This window comes from Micromys minutus (genome assembly GCF_963924665.1).
Source record: "Micromys minutus genome assembly, chromosome: 25".
Classification (NCBI taxonomy): domain Eukaryota; kingdom Metazoa; phylum Chordata; class Mammalia; order Rodentia; family Muridae; genus Micromys; species Micromys minutus.
Window position 1 is genome coordinate 3,371,842 of NC_137960.1, and position 23,681 is coordinate 3,395,522.

Sequence of the window (23,681 nt, forward strand, 5' to 3'; positions counted from 1 at the left end):
CGACTTTACCTCCTCGAGCCCCGGAGGGCCAAAGTCATGAATGAAATGTCCAGCTTTCTTCACATCGGGGACATTGTGTCCCTGTACGCCGAGGGCTCCGTCAATGGCTTCATTAGCACTTTGGGGTGAGTGAGCCTAGGGCAAAGAGGGGGGCATCAGGGGTACGGTGCCAGCTGCTTGTCCCTCAATGTACACTCCCCCTGCCCCTTTGATAGAGGGCTTGGACAGCCCAGTCTCCAGAACCGAGAGGACGCTGGCCCCCCTCTCTTAGAGAAAGGAAGTGCGCTGTTTGCTCAGGTAGTAGTCGGGTGCCCTGGGGAGTTCCAGGAGGCGTCAGGGCCCATGAAGCCCGCCACTTTTGGCACATGCCTTTTCTTAACTCATGACTGAGGGGCTTGAACCTCCCTCTGCAAAGTGGTCCTCGGGTGGTGCAGGTGGCTGGAGCCTGAGTTGGAGAGGGCTTGGGTGTGCGTGTCTGGGATTGGGGGTGGGGTGCTAGGGTAGGCTCAGCCTGGAGCCCGGCACTCACCTCTACAGCCCCATCTTGAATCGGTTTTGTATTTATCTGGAGGGGTAGCATCTTCTCACTCTCTTTGTGCCCCGTCCCCTCTTCCGAATATTTTTTCTACCCGCCCAGTCCAGGCAGCCCAAGTCTTGGCCAGCTGGCCCCCCTTTCACGGCCCCCCTCCCTGTCAATTTCCTGTGTAGCTACTCTGGCGCCCCTGGGTCCCTGGTCCCAGGTTCTCTAGAGCACTTTACAAACATTAATTAATTCTGGCTGTCACCCCCCAGGGTCCGGGCTGGATCCGCTGGGAATTGATTCCATCCAATGCTGGTGCCAGACCTGTAGCTGGGAGAGGTTAGAATCCCGTATCTTTTTGGAGAGCTTCTGGGCCCCTTGCTGCTGCAGGGATGGAGGGAGTGTGTAGGCCTGGATCTGGTCTTTTTTGCCCTATTTTCAGGTGGGTGGGGTGTCAGGGCTAATGTTCTCACTTTTCAGCACCACCTAGCCGCCCAGAGGGCGACTTCTCTCCAGGGGGCTTTGGAAGTGTGTCAGGAATTCTCATTTCAAAGTTAGCCCTGCAGGTGGGAGGCTCCTGGCTCCCTGGCTCTCCTCAGGGTGGTTGGGATTCAGTGTGCTGAAGGGAGAAGAAACCTTGAGGGCCTCTCTGCTAGAGGAGGCTGAGACCGGAGTTACTGAGCTTCTCTCTCCTCTGGACATCCTCTAGTCTCTCCTACACATCTCCTGGGTCAGATGTAGATTCCTACACACAGGCACCTCCCCATCAGATTTCCCTTCTGAAGTTACCCAGAGAAGAGGGGTGGGGCCATATCTGGGCCAGCATCTTTGCTGGCCTGGCTCACAGCCCTTATGGGGGAACTGCAGGCAAGCTGTGCCGTCAGTATTTCACAGGACGCTGTGGGACAGGGTGTGTGTGGGGGAGGGGCAAAGCCAAAGGTGGGAGCACCAATTCTCCCAACTCTGCAGATTCTTGGAAAAATAGTCACCTTTTGTTGATGTGTCTGGCTTAGGGCTGGGGTAGACGTTGTTTGTGTTTAAGTACCTCGAGGATTAACAGAGCCAAGGAAAGGATCTAAGGTGTCTTCCTTGTCCTCAGGCAGCTTCTCTAGACTGGGAATCCCTCTGCTGACTCTCTCTCTCTCTCTTTAAAAAATTATTTCACGTATGTGAGTGTTTTGCTTGCACTGTGTGTGTGTGTGTGTGTGTGTGTAAAACACTTGGGTGCTCTGTGCACTGAATCTCCTGAGACTGCAGTTACAAAGGGGTGTGAGCCACCTTGTGGGTGTTGGGGAAGAAGCCAGGTCCGCTGCAAAAGAAAGCGATGCGTGCTTTAAAGCACTGAGCCATGTTTCCAGCTTCTCCTCTGTTCCTTCTGCTCCTCAGGACGTTTTTCTTCTTAGTTTTTCCTGGCCCCCAACCCCCAGTTGCTACTTTTAGTCAGCAGACCTCAGGGTCATCTGAGAGTCCTTGACCCAGGGTACCCCTTTCTATATGCCCCCCACCCCGAAAATTGGCAGGTGCTTTTCCAGCCTGGCCCCAGTCACCTAGTCTCATACACCAGAAGTTCAGGTGTTGCTTCCTGGAACCTCCCCCTGGTCTCTTTACCTTTGCTCCCCTGTGACTCCCTGAGTAAATCTGCCCCACCCCCTGAGACCTGGCCCCAAGTGGCCTCTTTTGAAAGAGCTGAGACCCCACCTTCCAGAGCAGAATTAATCCTGTTTTGGTTTTTGTTTTCCTTGCTGGGCTCTGTGGGCTCCCTGTAGGCCCGGCTAAGGCTGCACACATGCAGAGTTGGTGAGCTGGCTGCGCCCATCCTGTATTGGAGGTTACGCTGTACTGGGGACTTGCGGGCTTCCTGCTTTCTGGGAGCTTAGAGCTGATGAGGAGGGATTGACCTTACTTTCACTGGCCCTGAGTTGCCATGTTACTTAGGAACTCTGTAGATCCTGTGGAGTAGGGGTCTGTAATCCCAGTACTTGGGGCGCGGGGGGGGGGGGCAGGGGAGGTGGGGTAGCCCGTAGACCATGGACAGCCTCTGCTATATAAGGAGTTAAAGGCTAGCCTGGGCTACAAAGGTGTGCTTGTCTTCAAAAAACAAAACAGAAACAAGGCAGACAAACCAAAGGGTTAAATGGTAGACACACAGACTCTCTCACAGGCAGAGACTGCACGTTCAGTCTGACTGAACCAAAATGTCCATGCTCTATTTCCTTTTCTGCAGAGCTGAGAGTGGGACCCCGGCTTGAGGCATGCTAATCACACATGTAGGCCCATTTGTCAGGCAGGTTCCTGTGCACTGCCTCTGAGCTGTACCCTCAGACTTCGATGCCGCGTTAGAATTACAGTTCCCAGGGCCAGAAGCCTGGCTCCGGCGAGGCACTTTGCCCCGCTTACTCGTCTGTCTACTCCCACCCTTAATTCTGTTCCCTCAGCCTTTCCTGGGGCCGTCGGTGCCCAGGGTTGTGAACCCTGGGCCTAGTGTGCAGCATCCTGGCCCATCTCAGAGTCCAGCATCTGGCATTCAGTTAGAGAATTTGTTGAAGTCGGGCAGCCTTAGTGGGCGGAAAGCTGGCCCAGCTGGGGAGGTGGGAGGTGGCTCTGGTTGAGTTGGGAGGTGCAGCCTCTTGGGGCTTGGGGGCCTGAGCACTTAAGGAGACAGCCAGTCAAAGCCTCCCCAGTAATTAGAGGTCCCGTGAAGAGTGAAGATTGTATATTAACTGGGTTGGGAGGCTGGGAGGGGTCTGGGGAGTGGATGGAGCAGGCCCACACCTGTTCTTGGCAGGGAAGCGTGGCCGCAGCTGGCCTCGCCCCTCACCCAGTGGAGGCATAAGAGGCCAGAGCTGGAGCTGCAGATCAGGGAGGGAGGGAGAGGAGGGTTGCTGTGGCTCATGGCCAGCTCTCCCTTACAGGAACTCAGGGTGGACCTGTCAGGTCCCATCTGGTCCCCTGGAGACCTTTTCAGTGTTCCCAGAGTAGCTGTGGGCCTCCAGGGAATGAGTTGGGGGTGTGGGTGAACTAAATGTTGAAGAAGTATCCCTCAGGAAGACTTTGCTGCCATTAGTAAATCTGGGATCCCTTTCGAGGGGGATGTGCACACCTGGACCTGGTCACCCTATCATGAGGATAGTCAGCACACAGGGGTCCCCTGTAGCATTCTCTGTCCTTACGTAGCATATCTTGGGAGGGTGGCGCTGGAGATGAAGACCTAATATGGGGGAAGTGTGGGAAGCCCAGGGCTCCCAGACGAGGATCCCTGGGTCAGGATCCTTAGGGCCTTACCCCCTGGCTCCTACTCCATCACTAGCTGAATATTTCCTACCGAATCCTGTGTATTCACACACACTCCTTTTAAGAAAGACTTAACGCTGGGTATAGTGGCGCACACCTTTAATCTCAGTACTCTGGACGCAGAGGCAGGCGGATCTCTGAGTTCAAGGCCAGCCTGTTCTACAGAGCAAGGTCCAGTGACATCCAGGACTACTTAGTGAGACCATGTCTAGGGGAAAAGAAAAGGTTTAATTATTAGTGTGGGCGCATGTAGGTGCAGGTGCCATTGAAGGTCAGAAGGGGGCGCTAGATTCCCTGGCGCTGGAGTTAGGAGTGACTTTGAGTGCTCTAACTCGAGTGTTGTGAACTGAACTGGGCTCCTTTATAAAGAGCTGTACATAGTTTTAACTGCTGAGCCCTCTCTTCAGCCCCATCTTGTACCTTCTCTGAGGTGCTCACGCTATGACTGGGAATGTCTTGGATGTAGGATATCCTAAAAAATTTTTTATTAGCTAAGGACTTGATAAAACAGGCAGACAAACAAAATGTAGTTCCCAGGTGGGTGTGTGGCCCAGGCCTGTCATCCCGGCTACCCAAGAGACTGAGACAGGAAGCTTGCAAAGTCACCCACTGTCTGTCTGGGCGGCGGAGGGAGTTCGGGGCAACCGACTCAAAGTCGAAGAGAGGGCTGGGATGAAACTTGGAGGCAGAGCGCTTGCGTGTTCGCCGAACGATCACAGTGCCCCTGGTCCAGCTCCCTGCACCGTAGTATGTGTCTTCCTGTCCTAGACACTTGGCTGTGGACAGCGCTGAATAGTTTTTCCATGAAGTTACTGTATTTCTTACTCATGTATGTATTTTTTTTTAAAGCCTTTCATAGCACAGGTGAGAACCCCCTAGACTAGGCTTTCTGGTCTTTTGAGACAGCCTTGCTTTCTCAGCCTGGCTGACTTCAAAACTGGCTCTTCTTGCCGTGGCCATCCCCAGGTTGGGATCACAGGTATGCGCTGTCTTGCTCAGTTTCCATAGTGTGTACTTGGGGCTTGGGTTCCTAAGCAGGCGGTGATGAAGCCTGTCTGCTTGATCTGCCTGAGTCATGAAGTACCTACTGTGTGCCAGGTATTGTTTCCGGACTGAGTTCTAGTGTGTTGTACCTGCACAGCATGGAAACTCACTGGGTCCCTTTGAGCCTTAAGGGAGAACTTGTAATTCCTGGAGGGGGGATGGTCCCTCCCCAGCTACCTGCATTCCCCAGGTGTATTTGAGACCTGCCCTGGCTTAATTTCGACTTCCCGGGAAAGGAGGTGCTACGCTTGTATTCCTTAGCCCTAGGCAGTGGGCTAGCCTCAGCTAGCCCTGTGCTTGCAGGCTTAGGTTTTGGAAACTTGTATTTTTTTTCCTTAAATATGTATTTTAAGCATGTCTGTGATGGTGCTGCTGTGTCTAACAAATGGCCTTTCTGGGCCACCAGCCTTGTGAGCACCCACAGAAGCCTTTGCCAACAAACCAAGCCGAGCCCCTGTGTCTGCCTTCTCCCGAGCTGACACCCTGTTGTGGTGGCACAGGATCACATGGTGGCAGGTTCTGTGACTCATAAAAGCTTTCCTGGTACCTGCCCGCTATGCGGGCTGCCTGGCAAACTTCAGATTTTGCCCCAAGCATCGTGGAGCACACATGTCCAAACACCTGTTTAGTGGTCCGGATGGAGAGCCAAGGGAAGGCCTACGGTTTTGCCTATCATCTGGCTTCTAGGTTCGTGCCAGGCTCTTTTGTCTGCTGGTGGAGGCAGGGCTGTGTCGCAGAGGGTCTGACCCAGTTCAAGTCACATGTTTATGAGTGTTGCGTGGCTGGTGGGAGTGAAAGCCTCCACCCTCTTGGTTGGGTGTGGTAGAGGTCCCATACACATGAGTGTGATGTCTCCGTGGGGTGATTCGGACAGACAGCGGGGGCGCATAGGGGTCTGCACAGGACAGAAGCAGCCTCAGCCTCTGCCTCAAGACTCTAGGGTCTCAGGCTGAATCCAGCAGTCTGGCCTTGAAGAGTCCTGCGTTAGTCAGCTGCCCACGCTGCTTTGCCCTACATTCTTGACCCGGTGTCCCCTCCCTAGCTTGGCCTGATGGGTGGCGGCTTGGGGTGGGGGTGGGGAGAGAAGCTGGATTGTAGGGTGGGGACACACCAGCTTTCTGCTCTCAGCTTGGGGGCAGGTTTCTGGGTTTCGATAATCTTGTACACACAGCTGGGATCTCCGCGTGGAGGTCCACCTCAAGCCCTGCCCTCTAGACTCCATCCAGTGTACAGCTGGGGCCCCTCCCTGGGAGCAGGGGCCGAGGTGGGGGAAGGGAGGGGCGGAGGCCTGAGAGGGAGAAGATTTTTTTTCTGCTTCATCTCCGGGTGGGTGTGTGAGCTCAGAGCCCCCCAACCCCCGCAGTGGGCAGGCTGCTCAGTGTTGGCACCCAAGCTTCCCAACAGTGAATAACCTGGGGTATGAACCAGATACAAACCCTAGGAAGCTGCAGGGCCCGCAGGAGAGGAGTTGTGGGTGGGGTGCAGAAGTGAGGTTGGCTGTTGCTCCCCCCAGGGGTGGAGGGTGTTGACTGAGCAGTACTGTCACTACTGAGGCTTGTCCTTGGGGTGACAGGAGGGGACCTGCCACCGGATCCGATCTGTATGGAGGGACAGCAGGCAGGTGGGCAGAGCTGAGGGGACAGCAAACACAAATCTCAGCCCCAGCTGCAGCAGGTGTTTATTTGATTAGCAAATCTGGTCCCGGCCTCTCTGTGGGCCAGCTGGCCATCGGCCCTTCCTCCAGCCTCTGCACACCCGGTCTCCAGGTGTCCAATAGGAGACTCTCGGTGACACGGGTCGGGAAAAGGAGAATCAAGTATGTCTTGGGATGGTGATAGTGACGGACCTGTCAATCATGACCAGCACCTGAGGATTTCAGGAAGAGAGGCCTGTAGGTGGGACTGGGGCTCAGTTGGGGGTCCTTAGCTGGCATGCATGAAGCCCTGCGTCCACCCCCAGCTCTCTGTCAAATAGGCTGTGGTGGTCCACACCTGCAGACCCAGCACTTGTGAGACAGAGGCAGGAAGATCAAGTCCTAGGTCAGCCTCAGCTGTGTAGGTTGTTTTCGGCTAGTCTGTGTTAGAAGACACCCTCAAACAAAAACACCCAAATCCATCTGTGTACGTGTTTAATCCTAGCACTCAGGAGGCAGAAGCAGGTGGATCTCTGTGAGTTCAAGGCCAGCCAGTACGATATGGTGAGACCATTTCTGGAAAGAAAGAAAGAAGCTTACCTGCTCCCGCAGTGCTGGTTCTAACGGCGTCCTATGTTTCCAGTCTATAGTCTTGTGGCCTCATTCTGCCTTGATCTTGATGGTTCCAACATTTGGCCCCTGAAACCTTACACTCAAACCAGGGTCTGTCCCCCACTCCTGCTCTCCCACTTGATGTCCAGTCCCAGCATCTGCTTGGGGGCGCGGTCCATGTCACTGGGTTTCCTTGAGAATTCCGAGGCAGTTTGGAGGTGGGGTGCTGGGCCTGAAGTTCTGCCTTGCTGAGGTTTCTGTGCAAATGGGCGAGCGGAGCATTGTGTCTGAGTGAGGGACCGCAGGTCTGGAGGGCCAGGGCCTGAGTTGTGAGCAGCTTACACAGAAGCCCTAAAGACAGGCCCTGTGGCTAGCCTGCCATCCACTGGGACGCACAGGCCCGCACCGCACAGCTCGGGATGGAGGGACAGGATCCTAGCAGGAGGAGCCCATGGGAGGCCCAGCTTGCCCTAGAAAGCCATGAAGTCTCCCTGGGAAGACCTTGGTCTAGGAGAGAAAGGCTGCAACCCAGGACCTCTCCTGCCCTGTGATCCCTCATTTCTTCTTCCACCGTCTGCCCCTGTCTCTCTTCTCCTTGGCCCTTATCGATGTGTCTTTCTGTGCACAAAGCTGATCCTGCACCAGAAACCCAGGCCTTTGTGCGGAGCTCTCAGAGCTGGAACCCAGGCTGCTGGGCCAAGTTCAGTCATTTCGCTTCCTTCACTGAGGCCATGTTCCCTCTTGTCCCTGAGCTCCCTGAAGCCATGAGCTATACTGCTACTGTGTTCTGTATGTCCCGTAGGTTGCCTGGCCCCGCGGATGGCTCCTTGGTGCAGATAGGCATAGGTAAAGAAAGGGATGCTTTCCGGTAGAGGGGGACGGCACGGGGTAGCCTGAGATCCTGGCCAGTGAACCTGGGTTGCTTTTCCAACATTCAGATTCTAACAGCAGGTGCAATCCTGGCTGTCTGGTTCCCCAGACCTCCTGGACCCCTCTAACTCCTCCTCTAGTCTTAGAGTGCCTTCTGTTGGAGGTGGGCTTCCCCAGGGTCACTGGCTGAGGCCAGGAGAGCTGGGAACTGCCACTGTGTGTACTCTTGTGTGCAGGACAGGTTATAGCTCTCTTCCCTGGTCCACTGTGGTTGGAGAGGGGCCCCTGGGGGGGGGGTTTCCCTCTGTCCCATGCTATTGGTGGCTGGGGTGGTTGGCATAGGCTTTGAGTCAGGTTCCCCAGAACTCACTGCCCTGCTTTTTATCTAGAGCTTTTCCTTCTCCTTATCTAATCTCCAGGCAGCTCCAGCCTACCCGAAGCCTTTCCCATCGCTCTACCTGGGTCTCAAAGTCCACCATGAGCCAATGGGCCACTCAGGTCCTGGGTTGCAGCCTTCCTCTCCTAGACCAAGGTCTTGGGCTGTAGACTCCTTGGACATTTCAGGGGGAGACTTCATGGCTTTCTAGAGCAAGCGGGGCTCCTTTGACCCTCCATCCCGAGCTGTGTGGTGCGGGCCTGTGCGTCCCTGTGGATGGCAGGCTAGCCACAGGGCCTGTCTTCAGGCCTTCTGTGTGGCTGGGGCCTGGTGGGCAGACGTGGACATGAGGATCCTGTACCTTGAGCATTTTAGCAGGGTGGGTGTGAGCTCCCTGAGGGTATGTCACTACTTTATGGATCTCTGAGCTTTGTTGAGTCTGACTGTAAGGGCCACCATGTGTCTGACTGGCTGTGTGGCCCAGGTGGCTCCTGCCTTTGGGTGAGGCTCTTCAGAGCAAATGAGGGAAACTGACTAGAAGACCAGGCTGCAGGGTGGGTGCTGAGGGGAAAGCCGTGGAGTTAGCTGGCTTGGGTTCTGATGCTAGGTGTGTTCCCGTGGCTGTCCACCTAAGAGAGGCTAGGAATGCTACACCCAGAGACACAGTACCACCGGGTGGGGAGGACTAGGGGTGCCTGTGTGGGTTTCCACCCACCCTGGGCACCAGGCCCAGGCCCGGTGTCGTAGCTTTGGCAGCTGAGGCAGGCTGGGGTGAGGCTGCGCACACCTCTCTTGGTGATATGGTGGGTGGTTGGATGTGGGGAGTTTCACTTTGTCGCTGGGTGGGGTCCTGTGGAGCCAAGGCCTAGCTGGCCAATCTGTGGACACTTTTCTAGGCTGTCACCATAACTTACCTGTCTGGTGTCTTCAGGTCTGCTCTGGTCCCCAGTTTCCCTGCTGCCCATCTGATAAGGAAGGGCTTTCCCATTATCTGTTACTGTCATCCCCCTCCCCCCTCCTACCTCATCAGGTCTGGCCCGGGCTGCTTCAGTCATGATGTCGGAACAGTGGAAGCGAGGCTTGACAGACATTGGGGGGCTGGGGGATAACCCCCCACCCCCATCCTGTCAACACTATTTAAGTAAAAGGGGTGTGGCTAGAGTGGAGAGCCGATCAGCAGTGGTTAAGAGTGAGTGTTCCTTTTGCAGAGGACAGAGGAGAGGAGTACCGGGAGTCTCACAGCCCCCCCCCCCCAGGGCTTAATGCCCCCCATGGGCACCTGCACAGGGGACATACGCTTATGCATACACGAGTTTATTATTACTCTTTCTCTCTTTCTCGAGACAGGTTTCAGTCTGTAGCCCTGGCTGTCCTGGAACTCACTCTGTAGACCAGGCTGGCCGCAAAGCCACAGAGACCCACCTGCCTCTGCCTCCTGAGTGCTGGGATTAAAGACGCACACCACCTCTGCCCGGCGTTTTTATTATTTTTTAATACTTACCTTCATGTATATGGATGTCTGCCCACGTATGTCTGTGTAGTGCTTGCATGTCTGGTGCCTCTGGAGGCCAGAAGAAGGCATTGGATATTTTGGGATTGGAGGTACAGATGGTTGTGAGCCACCATGTGGGAGCTGGGAATCAAACCCGGGTCCTCTGGAAGAGCAGCCACTGAGCCATCTCTCTAATACATAAAAGAGATCTTAAAAAAAAAAAAAAAAACAGACAGCAGGTCTCATCCCTGGGACAGCCTCTAAGGGGTTATTGGATGGAACCCAGTGGGGTGCTGGGCTTCTTGCCCAGGAGCAGCCCCAAAGGTCCCCTTTACCCCTTTCTGTGTCCCCGCCCGTGGGGCAGCTCCTCCATGGCTGCCATTGGCCCTGTGCCCGGTAGTGCCAGGCTGCAGTTCTTTGCATGTCAGTGGCTCTGGTTCCTCTCTGAGCGGCTTCATGTAGCCTCCCTGCTTTGAAGACCGTAGGTTCTGTGAGCATCGGTGTCAGAAGCCAACCTCTGAGGACAGGCACAGACATATCCCTGAATAGACTAGGCTGGATCCGAGTGGGGCCGGACAAACACGTGTGTGCTTGTTTTCATGGCCTGTAGGAGTAACCTAGAAAGGGTCTCAGGGGATGCTGGGTAGGGTGGGTTCTGGGTTTTATCGAGGGAAGGGAACTCCAATCTTCCCTTCTTTTCCTTCCCACAAGGCCTTGTATACTGGCCAAGTGTAGGCATTGGGGAGTGCCTCTTTACCCCGCCCCCCACCCCTTCTGTGACTTCCACATTTCCTGAAGGCTCTAGCACCCTTGGCAGGGGTTTTTGTAGGCCCTGGTCAGTGTCCCTCCCATCCCCCAGCCCCATGTCTGTGTCCCCTCTTTGCTGGCTTTGCTTCGAGTCTGCAGCTGGTCTGATTCCCGGATGTCTTCCAGGAAAGTCTATGCATTATTCAAGACCTCAGCGGCCTGAGCTCTTGCACACCTGGTCTGATGGGCTCTGCTGGCCTTTTCCGTCCTGAATCCGGACAAAACCCACCGCCACTGGTGGGGCCAACTCGGGGATCTTTCTGTGGTCATCCTTCTCAGTGTTGTGTGACTTGTCTTCTCAGTGAGACTTTCACTCCCCGAGTCAAGGACCTTGTCTTTCTGCCTCACGTTCTCCCCACAGCTTGGCAGAATGAATTATTTCACCTACTCAGGTCTCGTTCTGTGTGGCCTGCTCTGCAGGTCTGGGCACAGGGATTCGGAGGGCAAAGTACACACCCCCATCCTTACGGAATTATGCATTGATTGAGGGCGAGAGCCAGGTCGGAACCAGAACAAAGGAAGGTGAGGGCAGCCTGCCACAAAGCAGTGCGCAGGTTATGTTGTTTATTTTCGGAGTATCCTTGTGTTATGTAGCTCAGGCTGACCTTCAACTTACTATGTATGAGAGGGATAGCCTTGAGCTCCTGATCCTCCCACCTCTAGAAGTGGAGTTAGAGGTGTGTGCCATCAAACCTGGCTAATGTTTTAAAAGGAATGGGTCTTCCGTGGGCATGGGTCCTTAGAGCTGAGACTTGCAGGAAGTGAGGGTGACTGGGTCCTAGGAGAGGAAGAGGCAGGATGAAGGTCCCCAGGAGCTTCGAGGAGCCCGCAGGAGGCCGTGGGGCTGAAGCAAGAGTGGGCCTGGAGGAAGTCAGAAACACACGTGTTCCTGTGGAGGTGGGCACATTCTCCTTCCATGTTTGTCCTGTGGATCCAACTCAGGTGGTCAGGTGTAACTCAGGAGGTCAGGTGTAACTCAGGTGGTCAGGTGTAACTCAGGTGGTCAGGTGTAACTCAGGAGGTCAGGTGTAACTCAGGAGGTCAGGTGTAACTCAGGTGGTCAGGTGTAACTCAGGTGGTCAGGTGTAACTCAGGTGGTCAGGTGTAACTCAGGTGGTCAAGTGTAACTCAGGTGGTCAGGTGTAACTCAGGAGGTCAGGTGTAACTCAGGAGGTCAGGTGTAACTCAGGTCAGGTGTAACTCAGGAGGTCAGGTGTAACTCAGGCGGTCAGGTGTGGCGGCAGACACCTTGGTCCACTAAGCCATCTGTTACCTTTTCCCCGTATACTTGATGGTTCTGGGGGATTCTGAGTTGACAGGGTCTCTCTCTGTAGCCTGGCTAACCTGGAACTCACTCTGTAGACCAGGCTGGTCTTGAACTCAGAGATCTACCTGCTTCTGCCTCCCGGGAGCTGGGATTGTAAGCATGAGTCACCATGCCTAGACTGCTTTACTTTTTGGGGGGGACCAATTTTTTTTTTGGGTGGACCAGTTTATGATGCTGACGATGGGGCCCAGGACCTCTGTATGCTAAGCACGTGTGCTCCAAACCTTGTTTCCCCTTGGTTTCTGTAGGGAACAGCTAGCTGGGGGTTGGGGACAGCATGACAAGGCAGTTGCTGGCATTCAGTTGAGACCGGACAGGCTTGATCTGGGATGGTGCCAGAAGTGATGAGAGAAGGCTCGATTCTGCTTCTGTCATTGTCTGAGGCAGGGTTTCGAGTAGCCCAGGCTGACCCAAAATTCACAGTGTAGCAGAGGATGACCTGATTCCGATCCCCCTACTTCCATGCGTGTGCTGGTTTGCAGGCGTACATGACTGTGCCCAGTTTGATTCAGTACTGGGTTGAACCCCAGGCACGCAGGGCAGGTACTCTGCTGACTGAGCTACACCTCCAGACCATGGGCTAGCCTAGACCCTGCTATAAAGCTGAAGCTGATGAAGGGCTGAGGATTAGTCTGCACTTTTAGCCAAAGTGTAATAGTGGGGTTGTCCTGGGCTGGGTTGGGGACCTTGTGAGGACCACTTAGGGAAGAACAGAAGCCCAGCTGGGCTGACATTCCTTCCAATGCATTTGACTTTTGAAGAGAGCATCCTTGGGGCAGGAGTGTAGAAGTGACCGGGAACATTAGTAGCTCTCTGGGGCTGTTCGTGTGGCCAGGATGACTTGTGACAGGAATACAGATGGGGAGAGAGAGAGCTCAGGAGGCTGTGGGCCCTTCTCCGCCTGTCACTGTCGAGGTCTCTGAAGCACCTGTTAGCCGGCCTTCAAAGTCCAGTCCTGTGATGTTAACTTTCCAGGCTCCGGCTCCCTGCTCACAAAGTGGAAACGACAGCAAAGTGGTTTTAGAAAACTAAATAGTGTGTGCAGACCTCAGGCAGCCTTCCAGTTCCTCAGGCCATCAGTGGGGATGGAGCCCAGGACCTCTGTAGCCTACATCCCAACCGAACTCCAGTACCATCTGTGCGGAATTAGTGCCAGACCACGATGACCCAGGGTCCTGCCTCCCACTCTCAGTGCCGGTCACCCGCCTCCGGCTTCTCTGATTGACAGCTGTGAATTCAGGGACCCTGTAATGTGATTCACCTGCTACAAACAGCTCAAATGACCCAAGTTTCAACCCCCCCCCCATGATGGTTTGTGGCTTGTAGCTGAACAGTGTTGTGAAGTCATCATGGGGTACAGTGACCACATCTGGAGAGATGAGAGGGCCTAGGGATGCTGGGATCAACTGGAGGCTTTGCAGGGATGCCGAGGTCACCGAGAATTTGCAGAGGTTACATCTCAGGGCCTTGCTAGCCAACACAAGGAGTGCAGAAGTGGCATGGGCTTTGATACTTGCCTGTGACTTCAGGCAAGTCATATAGGGTTTATGTGCAGCTGCCAATGGCCAGGTCTCGGCTGGGAGGTTGGCGGGAATTCTGCAGTTGCTACACAGGGCTGGGCTTAAAGCTGGTCTTGACAGTGGTTCCTGATCATCTATCCTGAAGGCTGGGATGCAGACCTTGAGACACGGATGGGAGAGATGAATAGGTAGATGGACCAAGGCATGTGGGTGGATGGATGGGTGGATAAGTAGTTACATGGGTAAATGGGGAGATGGGTGGGTGCATGGATGAATGGATATGTGGATGCAGGGATGGATCCAGGGGTGGATGCAGGGGTGGGTGCAGGGATGGATGCAGGGATGGGTGCAGGGGTGGATGCAGGGATGGATGCAGGGGTGGATGCAGGGATGGATGCAGGGATGGATGCAGGGATGGATGCAGGGGTGGATGCAGGGGTGGATGCAGGGATGGATGCAGGGATGGGTGCAGGGGTGGGTGCAGGGGTGGGTGCAGGGGTGGATGCAGGGATGGATGCAGGGATGGGTGCAGGGGTGGGTGCAGGGATGGATGCAGGGGTGGGTGCAGGGATGGGTGCAGGGATGGATGCAGGGGTGGGTGCAGGGGTGGATGCAGGGGTGGATGCAGGGATGGATGCAGGGATGGGTGCAGGGGTGGGTGCAGGGGTGGGTGCAGGGGTGGATGCAGGGGTGGATGCAGGGGTGGATGCAGGGATGGATGCAGGGATGGATGCAGGGGTGGGTGCAGGGATGGATGCAGGGGTGGGTGCAGGGATGGATGCAGGGGTGGATGTAGGGGTGGATGCAGGGGTGGATAGGTGCAGGTATAAATGATTGATTGATTGATGACTAGGTGGGTGGATGGGCAGGTGAGTACTTGAATGGACAGGGAAGATGAGGATGGGCAGGTGGACAGATGCCCTCCAGGGATGCAGGCTTCAGTCCCCATCCATGACTAGAAGAAGGAATTTCAGACCCTAGCTTGGGTCCCGGCTGAGTCTGGGAAGAATGAGGTATATTATACTGCCCATCTGTCCATCTGTCTGCCTGTCGTCTCTCGTCCCATTTTGCTGTTCCCTGCTCCAAGGCACCTGAGTCTCTTCCCTCCCTCTAACCTGGCTGCTCTGCCTCCTAGGCTGGTGGACGACCGCTGTGTGGTGGAGCCTGCTGCTGGGGACCTGGACAACCCCCCCAAGAAGTTCCGAGGTAAGACCCACTCCAGCTGAGCAGCCCTCCCAGGCGAAGGGTCCTAGACTGGGTTCTGTTGACCCCAGTCTGCCTGAGACCCTTTGGTCTGTGTCCACCTGGGCCCCTACTGCATTGACTTGGGGTGATAGCATTACTGCTTTTCCTTCCAAGACCACACCTCCTTCCCTGGCACATACACTTCTGGCTAGAGGCCTGATCTTTCCCGAGTTCCCCGCCACTCACACTACTCACAGGGCTTTCTTTGTCTGTATGACTTTCTCTCCCTCCCCACCCACCCAGAGGGAATAAAGAAGCCTGGACAGACAATTGCTCAGGCCTCAGGAGGCCCAAAGGAGAACTCTTCCCTGTGCCTCAGTGCCTCAGTTTCTCCATGTGTGGGGTGAAGGGACTGGACCTTTTAACTCTGAATATCCACTTGCCTCTGGCTGTGTGTGCGGCTCCTCCTGGATGAAGCCCCAGAGCCCAGGCATGGCTGTGTTGTGTGACCTGGTCAAGTGTTAGTCCTCACGGCGCCTTCTGTCTTCCATAGTGATGGGCTCTACGGCCCTGGCAGGGACAGGGTTGGATGCAGGGATAGCCTGGTTGTTCTTGGGCCAAGTAGGGGATTACCTACAAGGGCTGAGGCTGGCATCCACTTGACAGCTGGTGCCTAGGCGTGGCGTGAGCAGGCAGGAACACGCCGGCGTGACGCCACCGTGTCTGCAGAGTGCTTGCTGTTCTGGGACAGGCTAGTGAAGACGTCATCAACCTAGATTCTGGGTAGGGGTGGTGCATCCTTTGGGGGCTTGGCTTGTTGCTGGGGGACCCAGCCCTCAGATGGCCTGCGGCAGCTCTTCCATCCCAGGACTGCTGTGTGGAGGCTTGGTCATAGTGAGGTGTTCCTCAGCTGTGTGGGAGTGAGCCCTGGTCCTTCGGCCCTCCCCGCCACCAGCAGCCTTCCTCTGCCCCCACTATGGTCTAATCTCCCTCCTCCTTCCAGCCACATCAGCCTCCCTCCCGCCTGCTCACCTCGTCACTTGGTCACTTGCCGTCCCCTCTGTCCTGCTTGCTCCCACCTCTCATATGCCCCTGGCTCCGGTGTGGCTTTCCCTAACTCCCTGACTCTGTTTAGTTTTCCGCATCGGTTGAGCCCAGCGCGCTCGGTGTCCTTGGTAATTTGCTTGTTCTCTCTCAAAGCCTCGCCTCTTTCAGATTTACTGCTTAGCCGAGGTGGTTCTGAACTTCTGATGCTTCCAAGTGCTGCTGACATTTTTTAACCACCGTGTGTGTGTGTGTGTGTGTGTGTGTGTGTGTGTGTGTGTGTGTGTGTGTATCCCTTGGGTCACAGTGCAGGGTGGAGGTCTGGGGAGGACTTTCAGGGAATCTTCTCTGCCACCTGCTGAGCTATCCAGGCCTTGGCATTCTAATTTGTCATTTGTGTCCTTTACATTAGTCTGGCTTTTTGTGTTTCTGGTTTTATTGGTGATTTCTGCCTCCCAGCTCTTTGGGCAAGTGGGGAAGGGAAGGAGGAGGAAGAGAGAGAGGAGGGTGGGGTGGGGGCAGAGAAAAGCAAAGGTCCCCTGGGGCCCCTGGCTGCTGCCGGCACAGGGAGGGGCTGTGTGCACAGAGGTGTGTACTGTCAGCCTATGGAATGGCAGGAAGGTGACAGAGAAGTAGGCGCGGTAGGGAAGATATGCCTTGGCTTCCAGTGGACAGTCTGGGCCAGTTTTTGACAACGAAAAGGCCACTCAGGACAAACAGCCCTTTGCCTGGTGTTCTTCCCACACCTCCTTCTCTGTCATTTCCCAAGGCATGGGTGCAGGGACCCCTGGAGGGCCTCTTGGCCTGAACAGTGAGGTGTGACAGGGATCAGCTCCACTTGGTCCTGCTGAGGCCGAAGGATGCCTGTTCTGTCAGGACCGGCAGCTTCCAGCTGGTGCATCAGAACTCGGGACCAGACTCAGGGCTCCAACCTCTTCAGAGAGACTGAAACTCCTGCCTGAGGCCTGCCATTTATGGTTTTCCTGTAGCACCACTATGGGGTGTGTGTGTGTGTGTGTGTGTGTGTGTGTGTGTGTGTGAGAGAGAGAGAGAGAGAGAGAGAGATGAATGGCAGACATTTGGAAGTTTTCAGGTTCTGTGAGTGCCGGGTGTTCTGCCTTCCATCTTGGTGTAAGACCAGGCGCTGTTGAGGACTCTTCTTGCTCATAGCTCATTGTCCACCGTGTCCTTTCAGCCCCTACCCCAGGTACACGCTGACTCCTGGTTTCTCCAGGCTGGGCTGGTAAAGCCCCATCTGCTTTGGCTCCTTGTGTGTTCTTTCGGATCCAGCCACTGCTTGTATCACTCCAAGCCTCGGCTTGCTTGGGGAATTCTTTCCAGACTTGGCAAGGGATGCCAAATCTGCTAGAGCTGCCACCCACCAGCCCATCCTCTGCCCACTCCCCTGCCTACCCCCTGCCCACCTCCCTTCCCACCTCCCTACCCACCCACCAGCCCACCCCTGCCCATCCCTCCTGCCTACCCCTTGCCCACCTCCCTGTCCACCTCCCTGCCCACCTCCCTACCCACCCACCAGCCCACCCCTTGCCCACCCACCAGCTCACCCCCTGCCTACCCCCCTGCCCACCCCCCGATGGCTGCTCTTTTCTGTGGGTACTGATCCATGTGGTACCTCCCTTCCTTAGCCCTTTCCCCTCTTCCTCCTGTGAGGGAGGGGACGCTAGCATGGGAGGACTTGGCAGCTTTGTTCAGAAGTTCAAGAAGATCAGAGCGCACAGCTTCAGGCACAGACACCGGGACTAGTGGGTTGAGGTCATCTTATCCCTCAGACCAGTGGGAGCAGGAACATGAGGTTGCCTTCCTCGGCCTTCATAGCTGGGTGCTGTTCTTCCTGCGTGCCCCCCAAGCCGGTGTGGAGGCAGCTCAGTGGTAGAGCTCTTGCCCACAATGCAGGGAGCTGGGATTCAGTTCTCAGTATCACAGAAAGAAACAAAAACATACTTCAGAGCCAGGTGGTCAGAGGTGAAGGCCAGTGGACCACGGGCTCCACACACCTTTAAGCCCAGCACTAAGGCAGAGGGAGTGGGTCTCTGATTTGGTCTATACAGCAAGTTCCAGACCAGCCAGAGCTCTGTGAGAGCCTGTCTCAAAAACCAAACCAAAAACCAAAAAGGAGAGGGATCAATGGAGACACTAGACAGACAGGCAGGCATATGACATACACACATACAGAAACATAAGACATATAGATACACACACAGACACACACAGAGACAGACACACAGTAACAGACACGTACAGGCACATGGACACACATGCAGACACACACATGCAGACACACACAGTGTCATACAGACACACATGGCGATACACACAGATAAATACACAAAGACAGACACAGATACACACATGCAGACACACAGGAACAGACACGTACAGGCACACGGACACACATGCAGACACACACAGTGTCATACAGACACACATGCAGATACACACAGATAAATACACAAAGACAGACACAGATACACACAAAGGCACACAGACACACAGAGACATATACAGATATACAGACACGTTCAGATACACAGGCATGCAGATGCACAGACAGATACATGTGGACACACAGACACACACAGGCATACAGACACACATACAGAAATGCACACAGACATACACACAGACAATGTAGACATAGACACACAGACATACATGCAGACACACCACACACACACACACACACACACACACACACACACACACACACACACACACACACGAGAAGTTGGTTCTGTCACTCAGTTCTCACTGAGACAGGAAGTAATCAATTGGCTAGCCGGGCTGGCCAGCACATCCCAGGGCGCATGCTGTCTCCTCACAGCTGGGGTTACGGTCACCTGCTGCTGTGACCCATTTTCTCTCTTTCATTTAAAAATTCTTCTTCTTTTTTTTTTTTTTTTGGTCCCATTTCTTGGTAAATGATGCGAATATTAGTGCTTTTAAAATCCAATGGTTTTAATTATTTAGGATAAGTTACTTATTTTTAATTGTGGCGAGATATACTTAACAAAAAAACTCCCTCGCTGGAGTTGGAAATACACTCCACACTGGGGAGCTCGCATGGCCTGTAGTTTGAGCTGCAGGGACCTGTGTTCTCTCCTGGCCTCTGTGGGCACCTGCTGTCATGCGCTCCTGACCATGATTAAAGGTAAAAACAGTCTCTTAAGGGAGAAGGAAAGATGAATCACACTCACACACACACACACACACACACACACACACACACTGAGAGGGTCAGGGTGGCCTTGAACTCCTGACCTTTCCTTTCCATTCTGTCTTAACCATTATGAAGCATTTAATTCTGTGTTCGGTGTTGTGCAGCCATTGCCCTGGGCAGCTGTTACCCACCCCCTTCTCCTGCTTTTAGTGTCTGTGACGCTGGCGTTTTAGGAACTTCCTATCAGTGGAAACAGTGTGTCCCTTCATGCCTGGTCTGGTCAGCTGGTCTAATGTCCTCGAGGTACATCCATGTTGTGTTTAGAGTGAGGGTCAGGAAATCAGTCTCTGTGTCTGTCTCTCTGTCTCTCTGTCTGTCTGTCTGTCTGTTTCTCTCTCTCTCTCTCTGCCTCATTCTGGTTTTGGCCATTTGTTTCCAGACAGGGTCTAATTCTGTATCCCTGGCTGGTTTTGAAATCATTGCACAGTCTGGTTTGACCTCCAATTTGGCAGCAATCCTCCTGCCTCAGCCTACCAACTGCTGGTATCAGAGCTATGCCCCACTGTGCACAGCTTCAGCCTGTCCCTCCCTCCCTCCTTCCCTCCCTCCCCCCCTCCCTCCCTCCCTCCCTCCCTCCCTCAGTATGGTTTATTAGATAAGCTGTAAGGAGCATTCTGGGCAGCAAGTGTCACCTGCAGCCCTTTTCCTTACTGGAGTGTGGCTTCCCTGTGCCTTCCCAGTGTGCCATTTCTGTCCTTGAGACAGTGTGGAAGACTTCATCCCGTTGCAGGGATGTGATCAGGGCCTGATAGTGGGACCTCTAGTGATGGACAGAGAACAGGAACGTGGTGGCCACTTGGTACCCATGCGCCCCCCCCCAACTCTTGTCAGCTGGCTTTCCCACTACCTCAAGTACCACATTTCAATAGCATCTGGGCCCTGCTTGTGTGGATGCAAGTTTAACTTCTTTGGCCTGCTCCCCGCTCCAATCCTCCCAACAGCAGCTACCTGCAGTAAATTCTCCATTTTCACCCTGGAAACCCAAGACCCTCCAGCTACCCTTCTGTCTAAAAAAATTGTATGTGTCTGTGTGTATACATACATATATATATGTATATATGTATATACGCATAACATATATATACATATAAACATGTTTTATATATAATATATAACATGTATGTGAATATATGTATTATATGAATATGTGTTTTATACACACACACACACACACACACACACACACATATATATATATATATATATATATATATATATATATATATATATATATCTCAATATCACATTTGAGTGTTTCCTTGCATGTGCGTCTGTGTGCTGTGATTATGCCTCAGACTCCCCTCCCCCCAAAAGTCAGAAGTGGATTTGCTTTTTAAAAAAAAATATTATTACTATTATTGAATCCCCCGGAACCGAAGTCTACAAATAGTCATAAACCACCACATCACCATGCGGGTGCTGGAACCCAAAACCAGGTCCTCTGCGAGAGCATCAAGTATTTTCAGTTCTCGTGCCACCTTTCCAGCCCCAGCTACCGGCCTCTAAAAGTCCTCCTTCCGCGGCTGCAGAGATGGCTCGGTGGTTAAGGGGGCTCGCTGCCTTCTGCAGAGGACCCAAGTTGAGATTCCAGTACCCAATGCCGGTAACTCTATTCTCAGGCTATATAGTGTTGCAACTGTGGCCTTCACAGGCACACTCCCCCTACATGGCACATACATACATATACATACATACATACATACATACACACACACATACATACATACACACATACATACATACACACATATACATACATACACACATATACATACATACACATACATACATACATACATACATACATACACACACATACATACACATACATACATACACACATACATACACATACATACATGCATACATACATACATACATACACATACATACATACACATACACACACATACATACATACACATACATACACACATACATACATACACATACATACATACATACACATACACATACACACATACATACATACATACACATACATACATACATACATACACACACATACATACATACACACACACATACATACATACATACACACACATACATACATACATACACACACATACATACACATACATACATACATACATACACACACATACATACATACATACATACATACACATACATACATACATACACACATACACACATACACACATACATACATACACACATACATACATACACGCATACACACACATACATACATACACACATACATACATACACATACATACATACATACATACACACATACACACATACATACATACACACACATACATGCATAGACACATACATACATGCATACACACATACACATACATACATACATACACACATACATACATACACATACATACATACATACACACATACATACATACACATACATACATACATACACGCATACATACATACATGTCTCAAAACCTGCTTATTGTGGCTCAGTGCTAGAGCATGAGCCCTGGGTTCTATCCCAGTCCTAAGAGACATCACAGAAAAGTGTGTTTCTATTTTTTGTTTTTTAAAGATTTATTTATTTAGTTTGTGTATGTGAGTCCACTGTAGCTGTCAGACACACCAGAAGAGGGCATCAGATCTCATGACAGATGGTTGTGAGCCACCATGTGGTTGCTGGGAATTGATCTCAGGACCTCTGGAAGAGCAGTCAGTGCTCTAACCACTGAGCCATCTCCCCAGCCCGTATTTTTAGGTTTTATCCGAGACCCGCTGAGACCTCTAGTGTCTGTTAAGGCTTATCATCTGAGGGTCACTGTGAACACCTCTGGTGCTTGTCAGTCACCCCGGGATGGCTGAAGGTTGAGTGTGTGCAGATGACTGGAGTCCATGTGGTCCTTCATCTTCTACTTCCTAAGGGCTGGGTTGATGGAACCCGGGGCTTTCGTGCACGTCGGGAAAGGACTCCCCCAACTGAGCCACACCCAGCCCTGCCTGGGCTTCTATATTCAGTGACTGGGCCTCTGAGGCGGCTCTTGCTCTTCGTCCCCAGGATTCTCCTCAGCCTTTCCTCCTGGCCTGTGATATGTGGGCTCTTGGCTTCCTTGCCCACTTCCTGTCTCCCTTTGGCCCTGAAGTTTGTTGAGAAGGTTCTGGATCCCTCCTAGAGTTCTGACACAGCTGCCTTTGCTCGAAGCACACACTGCACAGTGCTATCCCACAAGACCTCCGGGTGTGGCTAGGACTTCAGGGGGCTCTCTCAGGGCAAGCGGATGGATCTGACATTCTGGGAGTTTCCAGGGAAGACTCAGGACCAGGGCAGGAAAGTGCCTCACATCCTCCTCCTCTCTTGGATACAAAGATGATTCCTAGTCACACAGGGTCTGACTCTTCAGTGACATGTAATATTCCTTTCATGGGGCCAGCCTGCCTTCAGAGGACCAGAGTTCAGTTCCCATGTCAGGCAGCTCACAATTGCCTGTAACTCTTTTGGTCTCAGGCATGTGCACGCACATGTGTACCCCCCCTAACACACGTAACTAACTTGGGTAGACAGCGAGAGGCTGAAAAATAGGTCCGTGAGGAGAGGTGTTTGCCACCGACCCTGACAACGGGAGGCCTGGTAGGTCCGTGAGGAGAGGTGTTTGCCACCGACCCTGACAACAGGAGGCCTGGTAGGTCCGTGAGGAGAGGTGTTTACCACCGACCCTGACAACAGGAGGCCTGGGATGCTGAGCAGCCTCAGCACCTGGGAAGTAGAACAGACCCCAGCTGCGTCCTGAAGGACGAGCCCTCATATATGTGGTACTTCTTAGAAGGGCCTCCTGCATGCTGGGGGGGGGGGGAGGTGGGCTTGGCACAGGGCCTTAGAGGCTTCACTGCTTAAGAAATCGCTGCTTGCCCCTCCCTCCTCCCCTCCCCCTTTTCCTTCTGCTCCCTCTCTCTCCTCCTCCTTTTCCTCTTCCTTTCCCTCCTCTTCTTCTTCCTTTCCCTCCTCTTCTTCCTCCTCCTCCCCTCCCCCTGCCCCTCCTCCACGAAACTAGCCTTTCCCAGACTTCTCTCCTCAATAGTTGGGAGACCTCTGCACCCCATAGGCGGATGGGAGAACATATCTGTTTTAGATCTCCGGGGCCTGATAGCCAGCTCTGACCTTGGGAGGGCCATGACCTTAGGGAGAGCATGCTGGGTCTACAGGAGGGTCCTGTCCTGGTGACTTCTTTCAGTCCCTTACCCACATGCCCCTACTTTTCAGGTACGAATCTTCTGTTGCCCCAAGAGTTTGTAGTCTGATGATCGGCGGCCTCCCCTGAGGCTGTGACTAGTTTCACACTGGGGTGTTCACAGTGAACAGGCTGCTTGCTCACACCTGCTCATGCGCACAGCCCGTCAGCCTCTGAGACCGTTCTTCCCTTCTACCAGACCCCAGGCTTTTCCAGCTGAGGCCTCCTGTGGATAAACAGACATTTATCCAGGATACGTTTTGGGGGGGGGAGCTTAAGCTTGCAAAAGTGACAAGTGTCTCCCCCCACCCCCCAGTGTGTCTACATTTAGAGATTTATTTCTGATAAGGTAGCTCAGCGGATTGTGTAATTGTTTCTCGAATAAGGAAGCTGCATGCGCACAATACCAGCAGAGTTTAGTTACAGAGTCAGTGGAGACATTCGGAAGGTTAAAGTCAGCCGTACACGCAAAAATACCGCCCAAAGCGAGGAACAGGGAATAAGTGATAGT

At 53.3% G+C, this 23,681-nt stretch overlaps 1 protein-coding gene across 1 annotated transcript in view; it reads left to right on the forward strand.

Moving 5' to 3' along the window:
- The first annotated feature begins 29 nt into the window (after positions 1–29).
- ITPR3 (inositol 1,4,5-trisphosphate receptor type 3) overlaps positions 30–23,681 on the forward strand; it is a 60,551-nt gene continuing 36,899 nt past the window's right edge. The window contains exons 1-2 of the mRNA XM_080937983.1: positions 30–125; positions 14,628–14,698. Coding sequence (XP_080794109.1) covers positions 37–125; positions 14,628–14,698 — 160 coding nt within the window. The 5' untranslated portion in view covers positions 30–36. The remainder of the gene's footprint in view (positions 126–14,627; positions 14,699–23,681) is intronic.